The sequence below is a fragment of the Carlito syrichta genome, unplaced genomic scaffold (genome assembly GCF_000164805.1).
Source record: "Carlito syrichta isolate Samal-C Ts95f unplaced genomic scaffold, Tarsius_syrichta-2.0.1 Scaffold305096, whole genome shotgun sequence".
NCBI lineage: Eukaryota > Metazoa > Chordata > Mammalia > Primates > Tarsiidae > Carlito > Carlito syrichta.
In genome coordinates this window covers 28,525-49,172 of record NW_007249192.1, presented here as the reverse complement: position 1 = coordinate 49,172, position 20,648 = coordinate 28,525, and the positions used below count along the sequence as shown (strand labels likewise).

Below are 20,648 nucleotides of genomic sequence, written 5' to 3'. Positions count from 1 at the left end.
TGGTCACCCTGACTGGCGCCCGTGCCTTTACCAGGCGGGCTCAGACTGTGCTGCTGGGGCTGTTTCCTCTTTCCAGGATGCCAGGTCCAGATCCCCCTTGCAGGGGCCTAACATCTGGGCACACCCGCTGCTGGCCGGGGTCCCACAGCTGGGGGCTGGCCGGCATCTGTCATTTGCTGTTTACCCATTCCTGATCTGTGTTAGGCGCCTCCTTGGGAGGATGGGGTGTCCTTGGGCAGGCCAGTGCGGGCTGAGGCCCAGTGTGCTCCTGCACCCTCAGTTCGACTCCCTCTCTGGTAGGATGTCTGCACCATTTGGAGCAGACAGCATGGTGCGGCAGTGCCCGTCTCAGAGAGGGCTTGGCTGCACAGGCCTGTGCTTGTCGCCTGCTACCCTCAAGCCTGTGGCTCAGGAAGGCCCCACCTCCGCCATGACCAGGTCATGCTGACCCCCAGCCCCCTTGCAGCTGTCTGTACCTAAAGCCTGAGCATCCTCCTCCTGTGTTTTCTTGTGCCATTGAAGATGCCTGGTGCAAGGTCTGTACCGTCCTGAGGGTATTCTCCGAGCTCAGGTCTGTGTGTCCCCTGGGTCTGCCCTCCCTAGCCCTGGTTAAGGCCCTATTCGTTCCGAGCTAGGTGTGTACCAGTTGCCCTGTCGCTGAACCAGAGAGCCTTCAGTGGTCAGATGGTCAGAGCATCTGACACTTGTGGGTCTAAGCCCTGGACCTCTCCCTGACTTCTGGGCAGTCCTGGCAGTGAGTGAGAGGGCTGCTGGACAAGGGGGAGATGGGTTGGTAGGAATCTTAGAACTGGTGGGAGTGGCTGTGGAGTAGCCACCTCTGGCTTTTGGTGGATGCCCCTTGTGTGAGTGTGGGTGTGTGTATGCGGTGGTGTGGCGGGAACAGCCAGCACAGCCCCAGAGAAGGGATCAGCAGGCAGCTGAGGCTTCCAGACCTGGCCTCAGAGAGCACGGAGGTTATGGTCAGTGTGTCACCTCCGGTGAACCTGCGGCAGCCTGTGTTGTGGCCTTGGAGCTGGGGGATGGCGCTGGCTGCTGGAAGCCACTGCTGTGGAGGCCCTGACCACCCTGATGGTGGGGGAAGGGGAGGATGAGATTTGGGTCTTGGACTCAACTCCTATTGATCTAGTATGAATCGGCCATGGAGGTCTATGGCCGCCTCCTGTGATGGAGCTAGAGAGAGTCGGGGGCCATATGTGGGGGTATGTGAGGTATGTAGGATCAGGGTTCGTGGGCAAGCAGAGATCTTACAGTCTGGGGTGAGATGGGCACCCTATTTTCCTCTTCTGTCCTTTTCCACATAAGAGACAGTGTTACCCTCTCTGTGTCCCTGCCAAGTTCTCTTCCCTCCCCTTTACTGTCACTGGCCTTGGCCCTATGCAGGGCCCAGGGAACCTCCATCCCCTCAGAGAGTGGGGCTACCGTGGGAGTGTTTTGGGGGTCCCAGGAGTCCCTGACTGCAGCCCCTCGCCTCGGCAGAGCCTGGGTTTACAGGATACCGTGGAACCCTTATCTCTGTGAGCCTTGTGCGGCTGCGGCTACGCAGGACAGGGCCACTTATCACCCGTTTATAGACGAGGCCTCAAGGCCTCCCAGGGGTGGGTAGAGACTTGCCAGTGAGCAGGGATAGACTCAGACCCGAGACCTCCACATTCGAGTTCCCTTGCTCCCAGACCTCTCCCGGACAGCTGGTCCTGACCTTGATCACAGGCTTGGAGTAGGGGCTGGAGGTCCAGGGGGCTGTGAGTCAGCCCCCTGAGCAGCTAGCTGGGCAGCGGGGAGGCCTCAGTGACTGACCCCTCCCAGGACTGGGCTAGTCCCCAGCCGCCAGCCAGCTCCTCTCCCCACAAAGGCCCTGGCTCTTCCGAGGGACCCGTGGACACTGGTAAGCAACAAGGCCACTGGGCAGAGGAAGCCGGCCTGGGCTCTTGGGTATGGAGACTGGGGAGGGGGCTCCTCCCCCTCCTTTTTCTCCCCTCTCACCCTTTGGCCAGCAATACCCTGCGCACTTACCGTCCCCTAGGGCAGCGAACTTGAAGGAGGCTCGGCCCCTCCCTGCTGGCATGCCCTGCCCCCACCAGCCTACCCACGTCCCCCCTCGGGAGCCCCGCATTTGGCTGGCCCTCCCTGGCCCCGTAGAGGTAAAGGCCATGTTCGGTTCTGGAGTCCGTCTTGTCTCCCAACTCTGATGCTCCTTCCCTTGATTTCTGAGCTCCCTCTAACTGCCCCAGCAGCCCCCACCCAGTAAACCCCCCCTCACATCCATCCCAGGGTCTCCCCCGCTGGCAGTTGCATTTGGTACAGCCCGTGCCGGCCCCTGAGGGACTGGCTGCAGCTTCACTCGGCAAACAGGCGGGCAAGGGGCACAGGGCTGCTGGTCAGAGCTGCCCGAGCCCTGCAGGTAGGGTCTGGGCCAGGAGTGGGGGGCTGGGTCCTGGATCTGGGGCAGGCACCTCCCTCTTCCCTTCGTCCGGCCTTGGGACTAGACCTGGAGTGTCGGGACATAGGCGCAGAGACTTTAAGGCAGGCTACCTGGACAGAGCCTCTAATCCTTCCCTAAGCCAGGGTAGAGGGAAAGAGGGGTACTGGAGGGGAGTGGCCCCCACAGCTGGCTGGGAGTGCCAAGTTGGGTGTGGAGAGCTTCCTGTTGGAATTTTGGCTGCTGATCCCAGGGAGGGTCCTTCCGGGTGGGCTGGGGGCTCAGGCAGCCCCTGTAGACTAGCAGCTTCAAGGCCTTCAGTGTCAGCCTCCTGGCACCCCAGTCGAGGGGTTCTGTCCTTGATGGAGAGAGACCCCTGGCCTCTAATGCCCTTTCCCCAGGGCCCTCTGTGGGGCCTCTGGTCCAGATCCTGGGCCTCTGAGTGGAGCAGACTGTTTGTGGCAGCTGCCTTTGGAGGGGCCGCCAGCAGTGGGAGGGACAGGCTGGGGCCAGGCCCCATCTTGGCAGCCCTGGGGTCCCGGGGGAGAGGGCAGGCCTCCAGGGAGGAGGTAGGGCTCCTCAACCCACCAGGCCCTCCACATGCTTCTCCTCTTCCCTGGAGGGCTGGACCCAGGTCAGAGCTGAGTGACAGCCGAGGTTTCCCCTGTGCTTAGTTAGTTCTAGGTGGTCGGGCCTAGTCCCTGTTCCTCTGAGTGGAGGATCTGCCCGTCCAGGAGCAGGTCTGGTTCTGGGTGGCCTGCACTGGGAGCTGCGGGCGGGGGCTCCCTGGTGTGGCTGCCTGGTCCTTAGTGAGGCCCTGGCGTGTGTCTGTGTGCATGTGTATGTCTCTGTGGGTGTCTGCATGTATGTGCTGGTGTGTGCACATGTACACACATGTGCCTGCCTCTGGGAGGCAGTCACATGGAGGTTCTCACGGCCTGAGGGGGCGGGCCCTGGTCCTGTGCTGGGGCCAGGTTCAGGTTCTTACTCATGCAGTAAATGAACCACTCATTCTAGGGGCAGACTCGGGATCCCCACCCCCGAGCCTAGAGCAGGTGAGGGCCTTTGGGGGCCGCACACACAGGCTCACTCCTCGACCTCTGAGGAGGGACTGCCCCCATCCAGGCCCTAGCCTGGGGCGGGCAGGACCCAGGGCTTCCGGGGGCTGCCCCTCCACCTTTTGACCCTGGCATCACTGTCTCTGCAGAGGCTCGGGGTGGTCTGGGGGCCCCTCCGCTGCAGTCTGCCCGCTCCCTGCCGGGCCCCGCCCCCTGCCTCAAGCACTTCCCGCTCGACCTGCGCACGTCTATGGATGGCAAATGCAAGGAGATCGCCGAGGTATCCTGGCGCCGCCCGCGCCCTCACCCCCATCTCCAGCCCTGCCTCTGCTCCCCACGCCCCTGCACCCAGCTGTCCCTCACCTCACCTCACGCTTGGCTGTCTCCCGATCCTCAGCCTCCCCCAGGCACCCGCAGGTCCTGCTGCCCCCCCACGCCCCCAGACTCTGCAGGAGCCGCCCAAGGGCTAGCGCTGCGGCTGGGCGGCCCTGACCCTCCCTCCTCCCTCCTGCCAGGAGCTGTTCAGTCGCTCGCTGGCCGAGAGTGAGCTCCGCAGCGCCCCCTATGAGTTCCCCGAGGACAGCCCCATCGAGCAGCTGGAGGAGCGGCGCCAGCGCCTGGAGCGACAGATCAGCCAGGATGTCAAGTGAGGGTGGCCCCAGCCCTCCCGGGGGAGGGGGAGTGGGCTGGGGCTCCCTCTCCCGAGTGCCCGTAGTCCACCCCGCGCCCCTGCGTCTCCATCCCGACCCTTTCGGAGACCACCCTTTGGGGTCTGCTTCCAGCTGCCCACGTGGCCTGGAGCATGTTGCTTGGCTTCTCCTCTCTAAAGCCGGCCAAAGTAGCTCTGCTGGTTGGATCAGAGTACACAGCCTCTAGCACCGTGCCGGGGCCTGGGAGCAGGGGCCAGCCCTCATGCCCGGCTGACCTCTCACCCTCTCCCCTCTAGGCTGGAGCCCGACATCCTGCTTCGGGCCAAGCAAGATTTCCTGAAGACAGACAGCGACTCAGACCTACAGTGAGGAGGGTGGAGGGCCGGGGGGTGCCGGGCTGGGGCCTGTCCCGCTGCGGGCTCCAACACCCTCCCTCGGGCCCTTCCCCCCCCCGCAGGCTTTACAAGGAGCAGGGCGAGGGCCAGGGTGACCGGGGCCTGCGGGAGCGTGATGTGCTGGAGCGGGAGTTTCAGCGGGTCACCATCTCTGGGGAGGAGAAATGTGGGGTGAGTCTGGGGCGGGGCCTCGGGTCTCTGTCACCTGGTGGCCTGCAGGCTCGTCCAGAGTTTCTTTTTCCAACACCCAGAGGGACGGAGGGCCTGACTGGAAGTGACTTGATGTCCGGGGACCCGGGTGGTGTGAGAGGTCCTGGGCTCGGCCCTGCGGGAGGTGGGAGTAGTTTGGGGTCCAGGGTAAGGCATCAGGGAGGGGGCAAGAGTGAGCCTGAGTGTGAGCCAGAGCCCGGGGAGTGACCCTACATCCTCGTCTCCAGGTGCCGTTCACAGACCTGCTGGATGCAGCCAAGAGCGTGGTGCGGGCCCTCTTCATCCGGGAGAAGTACATGGCCCTGTCGCTGCAAAGCTTCTGTCCCACTACCCGCCGCTACCTGCAGCAGCTGGCCGAGAAGCCTCTGGAGACACGGACCTACGAGCAGGGCCCCGACACCCCCTTGTCTGCTGGTGGGAGCCCCATCCCTGCTCCACCCCAAGTACCCTGGGCTCCTGGCCATCTCCCTCCTGCCTACCTGCTTGCCTCTCTCCACTCCCTGACTCAGCCTTTCAGTGCCTGGGGATGGGATGGGTGGAGGTCTGGGCAGGAACTGCCTCTGCGGGGCCTCGAACTGGGCAGCGGGTGGCCTGGAAGAGCCCTGGCCCTGACTCTATCCTCCTCACACCTGCAGATGCCCCAGTGCACCCCCCAGCGCTGGAGCAGCACCCCTATGAGCACTGTGAGCCGAGCACCATGCCTGGGGACCTAGGCTTGGGTCTGCGCATGGTGCAGGGTGTGGTGCACGTCTTTGTCCGCAGGGACCCGGACGAGGGGTAAGTGGGGTGTGATGTGTGCCGGGGGGGGACACAGTGCAGGAGGCTGTGTTTTCTTGGGAGGGGCCAAAGGTCTGGCTCGCTCCCCTCACCCCAGCTCCCCCCAACGCCAGCTCAGAGGTGGACCTACCCTACCCCGACCTGCAGGAGTTTGTGGCTGACGTCAATGTGCTGATGGCCCTGATTATCAACGGCCCCATGTGAGTCCCCTCCGTCCCAGACACTCAGCTCGCCTCTCGGCCCGGATGCTCCAACCCAGCTCTGTCCCAGACACCTGTCTCCTGGTGCCTTGCCCTCCGTAGTCGGCGAGCCCTAGACTTCCCCTCGGTCTGCTGCCCTGTGGGCAGCCTCCGCCCTCCGCTCTGCCACCCGGGCCCTCCCCAGGGGCTTCCCTTCAGGATCTGAGTTCCTGCCACGTTCCCCTCATGCCCAGAAAGTCGTTCTGCTACCGGCGGCTGCAGTACCTGAGCTCCAAGTTCCAGATGCACGTGCTGCTGAACGAGATGAAGGAGCTGGCCGCCCAGAAGAAGGTGCCGCACCGGGACTTCTACAACATCCGCAAGGTGGGCTCTGCTCTCCCGCGGCGCTGACACGCTGCCTCTGCCCAGCCTGGAGCCTCCCGGACTCCAGACCAGCAGTGTGCCGATCCTCCCCAGGTGGACACACACATCCACGCCTCGTCCTGCATGAACCAGAAGCACTTGCTGCGCTTCATTAAGCGGGCCATGAAGCGGCACCTGGACGAGATCGTGCACGTGGAGGAGGGCCGGGAGCAGACGCTGCGGGAGGTCTTCGAGAGCATGAACCTCACGGCCTACGACCTGAGCGTGGACACGCTCGACGTGCACGCGGTCCGGCCCCGCGGCGTGGGGTGTGGGGTGGGGTCAGAGCGGGGCCCGGGAGCCGGGGGTGACCCGGGCCTGCCCGTCTCTCCCCCAGGACAGGAACACCTTCCATCGCTTTGATAAGTTCAATGCCAAATACAACCCCATTGGGGAGTCTGTCCTCCGAGAAATCTTCATCAAGACCGATAACAGAGTTTCTGGGAAATACTTTGCTCACATCATCAAGGTGAGGTGGCAGCCTTCCCTGCTGAGCCTCGAGCCTGGGTATCTGGGGCGCTTGGGTGGGGTGACATGCAGGCAGGGCACGTAAGAGGCTGCGGGGGGGGTCTGTCTGAGCACACGTGACGGGTGCAACACAGCTGTCTCCCGTGTGTCCAGGAGGTGATGTCGGACCTGGAGGAGAGCAAATATCAGAACGCGGAGCTGCGGCTTTCCATCTACGGGCGCTCGCGGGATGAATGGGACAAGCTGGCACGCTGGGCCGTCACGCACCGCGTGCACTCTCCCAACGTGCGCTGGCTCGTGCAGGTGCCCCGCCTCTTGTGAGTGTCCCTGGAGCGGGTGGGGACACGGGGGCCACGTTCCAGGGCTCAGGACCTGCCTCCTCCCCTCCTGGGATGTCTGAACATCCTTTACTGTCCTTGCCGAGCCCTCCGAGTGCAAGGGGTCGCCTCCCTGTCCCACCTGTGCTCTGTGCAGCCTAGCCCAGCTGGCGTCCTCAGGATCCCAGTGTGTTGACAGCGTGTATCTGTGCCCTTGGGCTAAGCTGTGATCCCCACCAGCCCTGACCCGCACACGCCTGTGTGTTCCACCTTGCCTGCAGTGATGTGTACCGCACCAAGGGCCAGCTGGCCAACTTCCAGGAGATGCTGGAGAACATCTTCCTACCACTGTTCGAGGCCACCGTGCACCCTGCCAGCCACCCAGAGCTGCACCTCTTCCTGGAGCACGTGAGCAGGCAGTGCAGGGCTGGAATGGGGAGAACGGCCGGGGTCCTGGGCCCCCGCGGTGGTTCCGGGCCTGACACGGGGTCCTGTGGCAGGTGGATGGTTTTGACAGTGTGGACGATGAGTCCAAGCCCGAGAACCACGTCTTCAACCTGGAGAGCCCGCTGCCTGAGGCATGGTTGGAGGAGGACAACCCGCCCTATGCCTACTACCTGTACTATACCTTCGCCAACATGGCCACGCTGAACCACCTGCGCAGGTGTGTAGCGCCCTCACCTAGCAGACCTCACTCTGGGCACCCTGGGCTGGTGCCACCAGAGTCCCGACCCACCTGCCGCCCCGATGTTAGACCAGATGGGCTTCTCCTCCAGCCTTGGGGTTCCAGCCCTCACCCCTCACAGCCAGGCATCTCGCCTTGCCCCCTCCCCGGCCCCGCCCGGTCACCGGCTGGCGGGCATGCGTGTGCTGGGGTGGGGGGTCGGGCGCTCCCGGCTCAGGAGCTGACCCTGTCTTCATGCCCCCCAGGGAGAGGGGCTTCCACACGTTTGTGCTGAGGCCACACTGCGGGGAGGCCGGGCCCATCCACCACCTGGTGTCAGCCTTTATGCTGGCTGAGAACATCTCCCATGGGCTGCTTCTGCGCAAGGTCAGGGTCTGCGCCCCCAGCCCCGCCCCCGGGCCCTTTGGACCCTTCAGCAGCTGATCCTCCTCCCTCCCAGCCCCCCACTAGTCTTCCCCACCCCTGCCTCCAGACTTGGCTCTGGCTGCCGCTCGCCCTGTGCACGTCAGGCCCAGCCTGGGCTCCTCTCCCTGGCCACGACCCCCCAGCCCCGGCACGCCCTCCCCAGCCTCGAGGCTGCCTGACAGGCCCCTTCCCTGCCGCCCGTCCAGGCCCCAGTCCTGCAGTATCTGTATTACCTGGCCCAGATCGGCATCGCCATGTCTCCGCTCAGCAACAACAGCCTCTTCCTCAGCTACCACCGGAACCCGCTGCCCGAGTACCTGTCCCGCGGGCTCATGGTCTCCCTGTCCACTGACGATCCCCTGCAGTTCCACTTCACCAAGGTCAGAGCCCAGGAGGCCACTGGACGGCAGGGCGGCCTGGGGCACAGGGGTCTGGAGGGTCGGTGCTGCCCCCTGCTGGCAGAGGATAGCAGACCAAGCAGCCAGTCCACCCCTCCCTACCCCTCCCTACCCCATCCTTCCCCCTCCACCAGGAGGAGGGGCCGGAAGGGCGGTGGCCTGGTGAGCAGGGTCTGAGGGAACCTGTCCCCTGCAGGAGCCGCTGATGGAGGAGTACAGCATCGCCACCCAGGTGTGGAAGCTCAGCTCCTGTGACATGTGCGAGCTGGCCCGCAACAGTGTGCTCATGAGTGGCTTCTCCCACAAGGTACTGGGCCTGCCACCGGGACCCGGCGTCACACCTCCCGTCTCCTGGGACCCTGGGTTGGTTTCGGGTGGGGCACGGCCCCTCAGAGCTGGCTGTAGCCCTGCCAGTTTCCCCCGCTCCCCGCAGGTCAAGAGCCACTGGCTGGGACCCAACTACACCAAGGAGGGCCCCGAGGGGAACGACATCCGCCGTACCAACGTGCCCGACATCCGCGTGGGCTACCGCTATGAGACCCTTTGCCAGGAGCTGGCGCTTATCACGCAGGCCGTCCAGAGTGAGATGCTGGAGACCATCCCGGAGGAGGTGACTGTCGCCACAAGCCCAGGGCCTTAGTGGGCCCGGCCCGCCCCGCCACATCTCAGCACCGTGACTGCGTTTTGTCCTCAGACCCCTCCTGCCCTGTTGTGGTCTCTGCATGTTTCCCTTCTTCCTTGTCTCTGTCTTGCATGTCTCTGACCATGTCACTGTCCCTGGGTGGCCCATGAAAGCAGTGCCCAGGAATCTGCCTCACCGTTGTCTTGGCCAGGTGCCACCTGATGGCTGAGGCTTTGAGGGCTAACTCTGCCGGTGGCCCTGTCCTGGGGTCCCCAGAAACCTGGCTGTACCAGGGGGCTTCTCTGGTGTCCACAGGGGCTTGGGATGGTGGTGGAGGGCTGGCCCCTCTAGCCTTTGGGGTGCTGCCTGGGCACGTTGACGCTTTGGCCGGGGTGGAGCTTGGGTCCCTGTCTTGTTTATGTGGCCAGTGGGAAAGCCAGGTAGGGCCTGTGGGCACGGGATTGCCAAATGTCTTCGGCCCCAGGAGCTCTGTGCTGGATGAGACTGGGCCGAGAGCTTGGCTACATCCCTGGGCTGCCTAGCCTGAGGGGCAGACTCTGGCCTTGGGGTGCTGGACCACCGTCTTTGCCGAGTCACTGGCTAGCAGCCCACGTGCTCCTTTGGTGTTGGCGTTCTGTGCCTCTGTGGGGGAGGACAGCGCCCCATGCCATGTCTGGGGCCCCTGCTGCGGCTGCTGGATCCCGGATCTGCCACCATCCCTGGGAGGGGTATCCTAGGGTGGCCCCCAGAGCTGTGACTGGATCTGGGTCCTAGCTGGCCCCCGTGTTGTGTTCTGGACCGAGGCCTTTGCTGTGAAATGCAATTATTTCATACGACCCACCTTTCCTAGTGCATGAGAAATAAAGATTATTTAAGTAATGAGGCAGGTGGGGTCTCTGTTGGGAGAGGGAGAGCATGGTCAGGGTGGTCATGGGTGGGAGCCAGCACCTTCTGTGTGGAGGGACTGGGCTTGGGTGATGTGTGTGTTTCGGGCGGGGAAACTGACGAAGCCATGGGGGAGAGGAGGCACTGATGGACCCTCAGCCAGCCTGTTCCCTTGGGACACCGAGCTCCAGGTGTGTGGCGCATCCCCGTCACGCCAATCTGGGGGATGGCATCCCGTCCCACCTTGCCCTTCCTCCTCACCTCTTAGGGGACAGTCTGATGGACGTGGGTGCTCGTACTCCTAGGCTGCCCAAAGGCCGGTATCTAATGGGATCTTGTTTAAAATGCCCTTTCGGCTGGGCGTGGTGGCTCACACCTGTAACCCCAGCACTTTGGGAGGCAGAGGCAAGAGGATTGCCTAAGCCCAGGGGTTCAAGACCTGCCTGGGTACCTTGGCAAGCCTGTGTCTTTACAATACATCAAAAAATGAGCCAGGTGTGGTGGCACATGCCTGTGGTTCCAACTACTTGGAAAGCAGAGGTGGAAGGATCGCCTGAGCCCAGCAGGTCAAGACTGCGGTGGATGCGAGCGCGCCACTGCACTCCAGCCTGGGTGACAGAGTGAGACTGCAACTAAATAAAACAAAATGAAATAACCTTTCCAGGTCCCACCCTTGGGGATTCAGTTCAATGGACGGTGGTGGCACAGCCGTCTGCAGCCTCCCAGGCAGATTCTGTTGCAAAAGGTTGGAGCAGGCCTGTGCATGTGGCCTCCGGCCTTAGCCAACTCAGCTTCTGTCCCATGTTTTTGTTTTTTGTCAGGGTCTCACTCTGTCACCCAGGCTGGAGGGCAGTGGCATGATCATGGCTCACTGCCGTGGGGCTACAGGCCTGTGCTGCCACACCCAGCTTATTTTTTTTGTCGGCTGGTCTGAAACTTTTGGACTCAAGCAATTCTCCTGCTTCGGCCTCCCAAGGTGCTGGGATTACAGGCATGAGCCACTGCGCCCAGCCAGCTTCTGTCCCATGTTTAACATAGTGTTGCTGGAACACCTTGGCACAGAGGTTGCTGGAGCCTGTTACCCACGCACAGAAAGAAAGTGGGATGTGCCCTGGGTGTGCAGGGACCCAGAGGGCGGCAGGGAAGTCTGTCACTGCCGCCGTTGGGTGGGGAAGGAAAGAGCCTTTCCTGGCTGGCAGCTTCAGAACCCATTAGCCTTAGAACAGCGTGTGCCCGTGAAATCGAGGGTCTGGCCAGGGAGCAGTGGGAGCGTAAGGCTGGGAGGCCGGGGTTCCTCCTCCCTTCCTATCAACTGCTCTCCCCCAGCCTTGCCTCTCAGCAGGCAGGCAAGCTTGTCTGCATCTGGCCTGGGCCGCCTCAGCGGGTGCCCCGGGCAGATGCTCTCCTCGTCCTCGTCCTCCTGAGGACCGCTAGCCAGGTCTCTTCCTGGCCGAAACCCAGGGCTTTTTGCTTCCAGAAGGCGCCTCTTGCCAATTCTGTCTAGCTACTTACGTATCACAGAATTGAATGTTACAGTTGGATGAGGACCCAGGGGTCCCACAATTCTGACTGATTTCTGCTCAGGAGATAGGCTGGGGAGGAAGTGGCCAGTGGCCACGCCTGGGCTGGAACTCTATGTCCAGGGCTCCTCCACCCACGCCAGTCCTCAGAGGCCCAGGAAGCCGTGCTTTTCAAGGATGAAGGAGACTCACTTTTCTTTTTCTTTTTTTGAGTCAGGGTCTCTGTCGTCTAGGCTGGAGTACAATGGCGTGATCACGGTGCACCACAGTCTCGACCTGGGCTCAGGCGATCCTTCCCCCTCAGCTTCCAGAATAGCTGGGACTATAAGCGTGGGTCACCATACCTGGCTACTTAAAATTTTTTTTTGTAGAGATGTTGCCTAGGCTGGTCTCAAACACCTGGGCTCAAGCAGTCCTCCCACTTCAACCTCCCACGGCGCTGAGATTGCAGGCAATGAGCCATGACGTATCCCAATCCTGATTCCTAAACCCTACATCAGAATACTTACCCTGGCAAAGTATTGACTCATTTGTGAATTTTTTTATGTCAAATTCCAACAAAGTTTAAGCATCACATCACTTTTAACCCAATGTTTGACAAATGACTTTGTTAGGCTGCACCGGACAATCTGGGGTGGGTGGTCTCTGTGTCTAGAGATAGGGACCATCCGAGTGCCCTGACTTTGTGAGTAAGCCTGTCTTGTCTGGGGCACGGCTGGCATTCAAGGATCCCAGGAAACAGAGGAGAGCTGAACGGATGACTTTGGGGGCTGCAAAATATGAAAACAGCAAAGTTGAAATTGACAAATACTTAATAAAATGCCTTCAGGAAGTAACATGTTGATTTTAATATTAAGTTAATACGAATACAAATGTCATCATATTTGAAAACAATTTGTAAGTTGAGGTTTTGGCAAGAGTTCCACAATATGCAGGATGATTAAAGAGAAATCATAGCCAATAGTAAATTAAAACACTCATAGCCGAGTACTTTCAAAAACAACTTTATTAAAACTCTTTTAAAGCAAAGCAGAGTTAGATTTAGTGAGGGATGTGGGTGTATTTTCTTTTTCTTTTTTTTTTTTTGAGTTGGAGTCTCACTCTGTCGCCCAGACTGGAGTGCAGTGGCCGCTCCCGGCCACTGCAGCCTCCCTCTGTTGGGCTCCGGCGATCCTTCTGCCTCAGCCTTCCAAGTAGCTGGAACTATAGGCGCGTGCTACCACGCCCGGCTAATTTTTTGATTTGTTGTAGAGACGAGGTCTCACCAAGTTGCCCAGGCGGGTCTCGAACCCGCAGCTCAGGCAATCCACTCACCTCAGCCTCCCAAAGCGCGGGATTACAGGCTGAGCCACCGAGCCCAGCTCATTTTCTTTATTTGAGTCAGTCTCACTCTGTCTCCCAGGCTAGAGTGCAGTGGCATAATCACAACTCACCACAGCCTTGAGCTTCTGGGAACAGGTAATCCTTCCATCTCAGCTTCCCGAATAGCTGGGACTACAGGCACACACCACCAAGACCGGCTAATTAAAAAAAACATTTTTTGTAGAATTGAGATCTCTCTTTGTTGTCCAGGCTGGTCTTGAACTCCTGGGCTCAAGCAATCTTCCTGCCTTGGCCTCTCAAAGTATTGGGATTATAGGTGTGAGCCACTACACCAGGCCATGTGGGTGTGTTCTCATGTTTGTCACAGTGAGGGTGAGGCCTTCAAGAATCAGACACGGGGTCTATGAAGGGCTTGAGAGAAAGTCAGCTCTGCAGCCCTGCTATGGGCTGGGTGGGAGTCAGCTCAGCTTTCAGTCTAGCTTTCAGCCTTCTGCCACTGGTGTCTTCTCTGAGTCTGTGCAATGGCCACACATAGCAGGAGTTTCTGTCTCCATTTTGCTGATGAAAAACTGACCTGAGTTTAAACCTGAGTTCCTTTTTTGTTGTTGTTGAGGCAGGGCCTCCCCCATCTCCCAGTCTGGAGTGCAGTGGCACGATCATGGTCACCACAGCCTCAACCTCCTGGCCTCAGGCTATTTTCTGCCTCAGCCTCCCAAGTAGCTGGAACTACAGGCATGTGCCACCACGCCTGGCTAATTTTTTAAACATTTTTTGTAGAAGTGAGATCTCGCTATGTTGCCTAGGCTGGTCTAGAACTCCTGGCCTCAAGTGATCCTTCCACCTCGGTCCCCCCCCACAAAGTGCTGGGATTACAGACATAAACCACCGCGCCTAGCCCTGAGTGTTCCTTTTATTAGCTAGGTGAGTCAGCCCTCCTCCTGGACTTCCCAGGCTTGGAGAGCAAATGCAGAGGGAGTGATTACCAACTTGGTCCCAGCCTGAGTCCCTAAGGAAGAAGCCACCAAGGAGTGTTTGTATGTCTGCTGTTCATGTGGGGTGAATACCTGTGAGTGAATACCCGGCATTGGGCTAAGCTCTTTACAACTGCGAATGCACTTATTGTTCTAGGTGGCGTGATGTGTCATCACCCTCCTCCTCTTAAAAAGAGAAAATGAGTTTCAAGGAGGTTACATAACACATCTAAGGTGACTCAGCTCATAAGTGGCAGAGGTGGGATTTGAACCCAGAACTGTCTGGCTGCAAAGTCTTTGTTCCTCCGACTCTCTCACGGTTCCTGGAGTACATATCTGTTGGAAGGAGGTCCCCGTGGGAGTGGAGTGCTCAGGGAGGGGATGATCTGATAAGCAGATAAACCAGTATGGGTGAGTCTGGGGGCAGAAAAGTCATGAGGCAGGGTCCTGCCACATCCCTGGTGTGAGGCACAAGAACCTGGCTGGTGGCAGTGGCAGCAGAGAGGAGCTTTTTGTGGGGGAGGCAGTTAAAACCAGTGGTTAAGACAGAAGTGGCCACAGTGTTGTGATTGGCTGGCCCAGCCTGTCCAAAGGTTGAGAAGCCAGCCCACTCCCCACCGGTCGCCTTAGCATCTCTAAGACACGGTGCCCGGAGGGGGCCACAAGCCCTACTCCTCTCTGTTGTCTTCAGTCCAGTCCATGCACTGCCAGGGAGGATCTGAGTTTGTGATCCCTGGGTTAGAATCACTGTCTTATGGTACAACTGCCACTTAGGAGCCATAAGATCTTGAGCAAATTATACGAACTTTGAGCTTTAGCTCTCCAGCCTATAGAGTGAGGACACTGGGGGCCACCTGCATTGGTTTATTGCCGAGATTAAATCCTGGATATATTTCAAGTGCAGGGAACATGGACAACGACAGACTTATATCAGAGACACCACCAGGGGCCAGAGAAGGTCAGACTAATTCCTTTTAGGAGAAAATAGTAAGAATATCACGTTTGTTTTGCTCTTTGTAATTTTCCACATTTAAGTCTTACGACAGCCTTATGACTTGGATACGAGTGTAGCTATTCCTCCCAGCAGCTTCAAACCCTGTGGGAACAAGGCGGGACATAAACAGAAGTCATACGTGATGGATAGCGACACGGAAGTCAGCGGGGCCCACACTTGGCCTCGTCACGGGGCAGGGAGGTGGTGAGTGGGGTGAGGACCTGGCAATGGACTGCCAGCCCAGTGCTCTTGTCTTTGAGCTCCCTTTGGGACTTGGAGTTGTAAGTCAGGCCTGGACAAAGGCCTGAGTGGGGGTTGGCAGGATGGATGTCTCCAGGTGAGAGTGAAGCTGGACAAGGGGGACAAGGGAGGAGCCTTGACGAGGCTACTAAGACTCTTGAAGGCAAGTGCCCAGGTCTTCTTTGTTTTTTTTGTTTTTTTGCTTTGAGTTGGAGTCTCACTCTGTCACCCAGGCTGGAGTACAGGGACACAATCCTGGCTTACTGCAGCCTAGACCTCCTGGGCTCAGGTGATCCTTCTGCCTCAGCTTCTGGAGTAGCTGGGACTACAGGCATGCACCACCACAGCTAGCTAATTAAAAAATTTTTTTGTAGACATGAGGTCTCACTATGCTACCCAGGCTGGTTTTGAACTCCTGGCCTCAAGCAATCCTCCCATCTCGGCCTCCCAAAGTGCTGGGGTTACAGGAGTGAGCCACCATGTTCAGCTCCATATGTCTCTTTAACTCCTCTGAGATGACCCTTTCTCTGTTCCCTCCTCAAGCCTGAGCACCTTCTGAGGAGCTTTAGTCCCTAGGACTCCTCCTGGGGGCTGTGGAGGCTGGGCCCACCACCCTGATCTCAGCCCACTCTTCCGCCTGCTCCTTCCTTTCTGTTCCCAGTCCTGGCAGCCAACTTCCTATTTCTCTCAGTCCTTCCCCTGAGTACGTTTTCTTTTTAGAAGCACGGTGTATTATCTACTATGATTATCCATATTTCATAGGTCGGCGTCCTAATGCACAAAGAAACCACGTGGGCAGCCCTGGTCACTCAGCAGGCACACCCAGGTCTATGTGACTCCAGACTCCAAGCAGAACCGGCTGGTATCCTGTCTCCAGAGGACAGGCACCCTTCAGAATCTTCCAAGACGAAGTGGTCTCTGAGCATCTGAATTCCATGTTGCCTGAGACACAGTGACATGCAGCCAAGATAATGCTGAGATGAAGGGTTGTCAGATTTTGTCACAGGGTAGCAGAAGGACCTGGGCAATACCCACAATAGTTGTGTCTGTGTTATCACTGCTGTGAGAAGCCTTGTCATGTCTAACAGTCTGTATTTTTTTTCTTTCTGTTTTTTTTTTTTTTTTTTGAATTGAAGTCTCATTCTGTTGCCCAGGCTGGAGTACAGTGGCATGCTCACAGCCACCACAGCCTCGACCTGCTGGGCTCAGGCGATCCTTCTGCCCCAGCCTTCCAAGTAGCTGGAACGACAGGTGTGTACCATCACACTTGACTCATTTTTAAAATTGTAGACACTAGGTCTCGCCACGTTGTCCAGGCTGGTCTTGAACCCTTGGGCTCAGGCAGTCCTCTCCCCTCGGCTTTCTAAGGTGCTGGGATTACAGGCGTTAGCCACCATGCCTGGCCTTTTTCTGTTAGGAGAGGACCACTTCACTATACATGACAGTGTTACCCACTCTGAATACATTTTTATTTTTTAAATTTTTTATTTTTTTGAGTGGGGGTCTCACTCTGTTGCCCAGGCTGGAATGCAGTGGTACCATCATGGCTTACCACGGCCTCGACCTGCTGGGCTCAGGAAATCCTTCCGCCTCAGCCTCCCGGGTAGCTGGGACTATAGGCACATCACCCCACCTGGCTAATTTTTTTATTCTTTTGTAGAGACGGGGTCTTGCTATTTTGCCCAAGCTGGTCTCAAACTCCTGAGCTCAAGCGATCCTCCCGCCTCAGCTTCTCAAAGTGCTGGGATTACAGGCATGAGCCACTGTGTCTGGGCAGAAGAACTTTTTAATAAAGTAGTCTGCACCTTCCTATCCTCTACTTCCTCAGCAAACTGTCCCCTTGGCCCCACCTTGGGTTTCTACCACTTGGATGCCATTTCTCCCAGACCATTCCCACCAGCCTCCCTTCGAAGGCCAGGCTTCTCTGTGGGTCTCCCTGACCTCTCTGAGATGCAGTGGCCCATCAACTACTCCCTTTGGGGGAATGTTTCTGGCCTCTTGGCATGGGTAAGGCTGCTCCTGGGTAGCCCTCTGGCCTCCCTGGCGGCTTCGTCGCTGTCTCCATCTCTCCATCTACCCCTCCCTGCTCTCCAGCAGGCCAGGAGGCTGATTCCTGCCATAGGTACCTGGCCTGCTGCGGCTCTTTCCTCAGAGCCAGGAGTGAGGAAAGGTGTTTGCTGGGGAGAAGCAGGTGCCCGGCAGGTGGGAGAGGAAGGAGGAGCAGAGAGGGTGGAGAAGCACCTCTGAGTGTCCTCTGGGGGCCCTGGGTGGGCAGGTGTGTTAGCAGAGGCCACAGTGGACCAGAAGACAGTGTTTGGGGTGCTGATGGGCAGATCTGCACCCCGTCCCAGCATCCGGAGGCCCTGCTCCAGCAGAGGTGGGCAGAGCTGCTGAGCTGCTTACCAGCTACGAGAAGGACCCAAAACCCCAAGCACAGGATTTGTAAAGACGTCACCCAGAAGTAGCTTGAGGAGTAGTGAGGAGGGACCGAGTTTTGAACAGTTATGGTCAGCCCTGTGTCCTCTTGTCCTCTGCACCCACAGGGCCCCGAGCTGGGCCATGCTAGCCGCCCCTAAAATGCCTTTGTGCATGTTTAGACTTCCTCGGTGGATACAGCCTTGTGTGGGGGAGCACAGCTTGGGGAACTGAGCACGGGCTGGCTTTCAGCCCCTCATCCCAGGGGCTCCCGTGCAGTGTGTGACCTGCTTGACATGGGTGGCAGCCCAGCCTGGGTGCCTGCAACATCATTTTCATGGATGCCGCTGGCTCTTGTGCCCGCTTTTGGAGGGTGTGCCAGCGGTCTGAAGTTTCGAGCAATCCGACATGGGCTTGTAAATCGACGGAAGACACAGTCACCCCTGCGTCACCCCCATGGCATCCTTTGAACAAGGCTCCGTGGCACAGAGCGCTGGGTGTCTCAGGTGGCCATGGGAGTGCACGAATTCATGCTAAAGTATCCCCAGAGTGGTCTGCCCTGGGAGCTGGAGCCTGCTGTGGGGCTTGGCTCTCTCCCTCCCCCACCCCATCCTGACCCAGTGCACCGGTGCCCTGCTGGGCTGCTGGAGCCCTTGGGTTGTGCCCAAACCCACGGCTGGTGCCAGGGCTGTGCCACTTTTGTGTGAGTTAAGAAAAGGCAAACCCTCTGGGAAGACGTACCCAGAAAGCTCAAGGATGGCTGGCATCTTCTGGGGAAGAAGGGTGCTCCTTCTTCTGGGTGGCCGCAGACGTGCTAGGGCCAGTTCCTGGGTGAGGAGGGTGAACGCTGGATGTCGGCTCCCATTTGCCCCGTGGTTGGCAGGCCTTGTGCAGTTCCCAACCTGTCCACAAGGTGACGGAACCTCGTGAGAACAGCTCGGGTGGCTCCCGGCTCTGGGGATGGATGGACTGGGGCTCCCTCACCGGGCACCCATGCCCGCTAATTCATACAGAGGGCATCCTTGGGCCCCACCCCGCCCCCAGCTAGACACAGCTCATGTGTGAGTCCCCCGGTGAGAACTGTGGTCGGGGCTTACTCTAGGACCCCCATGAGGGGAAAGTTGCCTGTGGCCAGTGGAGAGGACAGCTTCTCTCCTGGGTGAGGCTGGAGCCACACGCCCGGCCTGGCCTTTGGCTGTGGTGTTCCAGACCCCTGCCACCCTTGTTATGTCGCAACCACATTCTTCCTTTAGCTATGTGGGCCACATGTGGTGAGGCCACATCCTCTCTTGCGTCAGCAAAACCTAACTGGGTTTCTGGGCTCTTCCTGCCCTTCGTCTGGAATGCCTCTCGATTTTTAGATGATTTCTGCAGGTGTTCATGTCAGCTCCCCTGAGTGGATTCCCTGCAGCCCTCGGAGCTTTGAGGAAGGCCTGCTTGTCACCCTCCTATACAGGTGGCACCCCAGTCCTAGCCAAGGAGATAAAACTCCTGGCTAAGAGCCCTGGCAGAGGCTCAGAGGGGCTCTGGGAGGGCAAGCAGGGAGGGAGCTCCCCCAGGGTCTGGGGCACTTGGGCAAGCCTCCAAGGCGGGGTGGGCTTGGCCAGACAGCAGGAGTGGGGGTGAGGCATTCTGGGATCTGCCTCTCCTCCTCTGGTGTGGGGCTGGTGTCCCAAAGGCCACAGTAGATGAGGAGGGTACCACCCTTGACCCTTGGACCAGTGCTTCCCTGAGCTGGAGCCTGGAGGGGGTCTCCTTTCCTCTCTCAGAGGCAAGGGCGGAGTGTGCTGCCATGGCTTGTCCCATGACACTCCGTGCAGTGTTTTGTTCCCTGTGGGTGGTCAGCTGTGACCACCCCGCTGATCCTGGGTACGGGACAGTGGTAGAACCCGTGAAGGACGCTTGGGACTCCAAGGTCAGGTTCTTGGTGTTAAGATAGAAACAAAATGGCAGCCCTTTGACCGAGGAGATTTTCCCTAAGGACGATGACCCAGTGCTCGCTCTGCGGCAGGGGAGAGAAAAGATTTGCCAGCCTCTCACAGAGGCAGGGGTGGGGCTGACATGGGCTGGAGGGAAGGGCAGGACAGTGAGGAGGGTCAGGCCTGCAGAGATCTACTCTTCTTCTCCCAGACACAGTCTGCGGCTTCTCAGTCTCACCCATCCTGTCCATATGAGACTTGGGACAACTTTATATCCACCAGGGTGACTCCAGTGAGACTGAAATGGAAAATAACAATGTTGGTGAGGATGTAGAGAAACTGGAGCTCTCATAATTGCTGGTGGGAATGTAAAATGGTGCAACCATCACGAAAAACAGTCTGGCGGCTCCTCAAAATGTTAGACATAGAATTACCTTTTTTTTTTTTTTTTTTTGAGTCGGATCTCACTCTGTTGCCCAGGCTGGAGTGCAGTGGCAGGATCATAGCTTACTGCAGCCTCAATCCCTTGGGATCAGCCTATCCTTCCACCTCAGCCCTCTTCAATAGCTATGACTACAGGCATGAGACACCACACTTAGCTGTTTTTTCATTTTTTATAGAGACGTGGTCTCGCTATATTGCCCAGGCTAGTCTTGAATTCCTGGGTTCAAGCGATCCTCCCGCCTCAGCCTCCCAAAGTTCTGGGATTACAGTCATGAGACACTGCGCCTGGCCAGATAACCATATGACACAGCAATTCCCTTCTTAGGCATGTTCCCAAGAGAACTAAAAACAAATACATGTTTACTGCAGTGCCATTTACAACATCCAAAAGGTGAAAATCACCCAAATGTGCATCCACAGATACACAGCATATGCTACATTCCTGCGATGGAATATCATTCATAAAAAAGAATGAAGGTCTGATCCAGGCTGTGATGTGGATGAATCTTGAAGATGTCACGCTAAGCGAGAGAGCCAAACACAATAGGTCACGTGTTGTAGGACTCCATTGACACGAAGTATTCAGAACAGGTGATTCCACAGAGACATAAGACAGATGGGTGGCTTCCGGGCTGGGGCAAGTGGGAATGGTGGGGACAACTGCTTAATGGGTTTGGGGTATCTTTTGGGGTGATAAACATGTTTTAAAACTAGACAGAGGCAGTGGTTCCCTAACATTATGAATGTCCTAATTGTCACTAAATTGCTCACTTAAAATGGTTCATTTTATGTTATGTAAATCTTACCTTAATGTTAAAAAATAAGAGCTGAGGAAAAAAAACCAATCAACCTCAGTGTTTTTTTTTGAGTTGGAGTCTCACTCTGTCGCCCAGACTGGAGTGCAGTGGCCGCT

The 20,648-nt window shown here is 58.2% G+C and overlaps 1 protein-coding gene across 3 annotated transcripts in view; it reads left to right on the top strand.

Annotated features, from left to right (window-relative positions):
* The window catches only part of AMPD2 (adenosine monophosphate deaminase 2), a 10,346-nt gene extending 439 nt beyond the window's left edge, over positions 1–9,907 (top strand). Inside the window, exons 1-17 of one of the 3 annotated variants that reach the window (XM_021713959.1) lie at positions 3,614–3,775; positions 4,011–4,141; positions 4,442–4,510; positions 4,603–4,711; positions 4,978–5,164; positions 5,386–5,529; positions 5,640–5,727; positions 5,961–6,090; positions 6,184–6,378; positions 6,467–6,598; positions 6,751–6,914; positions 7,196–7,322; positions 7,415–7,578; positions 7,845–7,965; positions 8,211–8,384; positions 8,599–8,709; positions 8,836–9,907. In XM_021713959.1, the coding sequence (XP_021569634.1) occupies positions 3,746–3,775; positions 4,011–4,141; positions 4,442–4,510; positions 4,603–4,711; positions 4,978–5,164; positions 5,386–5,529; positions 5,640–5,727; positions 5,961–6,090; positions 6,184–6,378; positions 6,467–6,598; positions 6,751–6,914; positions 7,196–7,322; positions 7,415–7,578; positions 7,845–7,965; positions 8,211–8,384; positions 8,599–8,709; positions 8,836–9,042 (2,283 nt within the window). In that variant the 5' untranslated portion in view covers positions 3,614–3,745 and the 3' untranslated portion in view covers positions 9,043–9,907. Of the gene's footprint in view, positions 1–3,613; positions 3,776–4,004; positions 4,142–4,356; positions 4,712–4,977; positions 5,165–5,385; positions 5,530–5,639; positions 5,728–5,960; positions 6,091–6,183; positions 6,379–6,466; positions 6,599–6,750; positions 6,915–7,195; positions 7,323–7,414; positions 7,579–7,844; positions 7,966–8,210; positions 8,385–8,598; positions 8,710–8,835 lie in introns of those variants that run through there. The other 2 variants (XM_021713957.1, XM_021713958.1) reach the window with 2 other exon arrangements.
* The last annotated feature ends 10,741 nt before the right edge of the window (positions 9,908–20,648 follow it).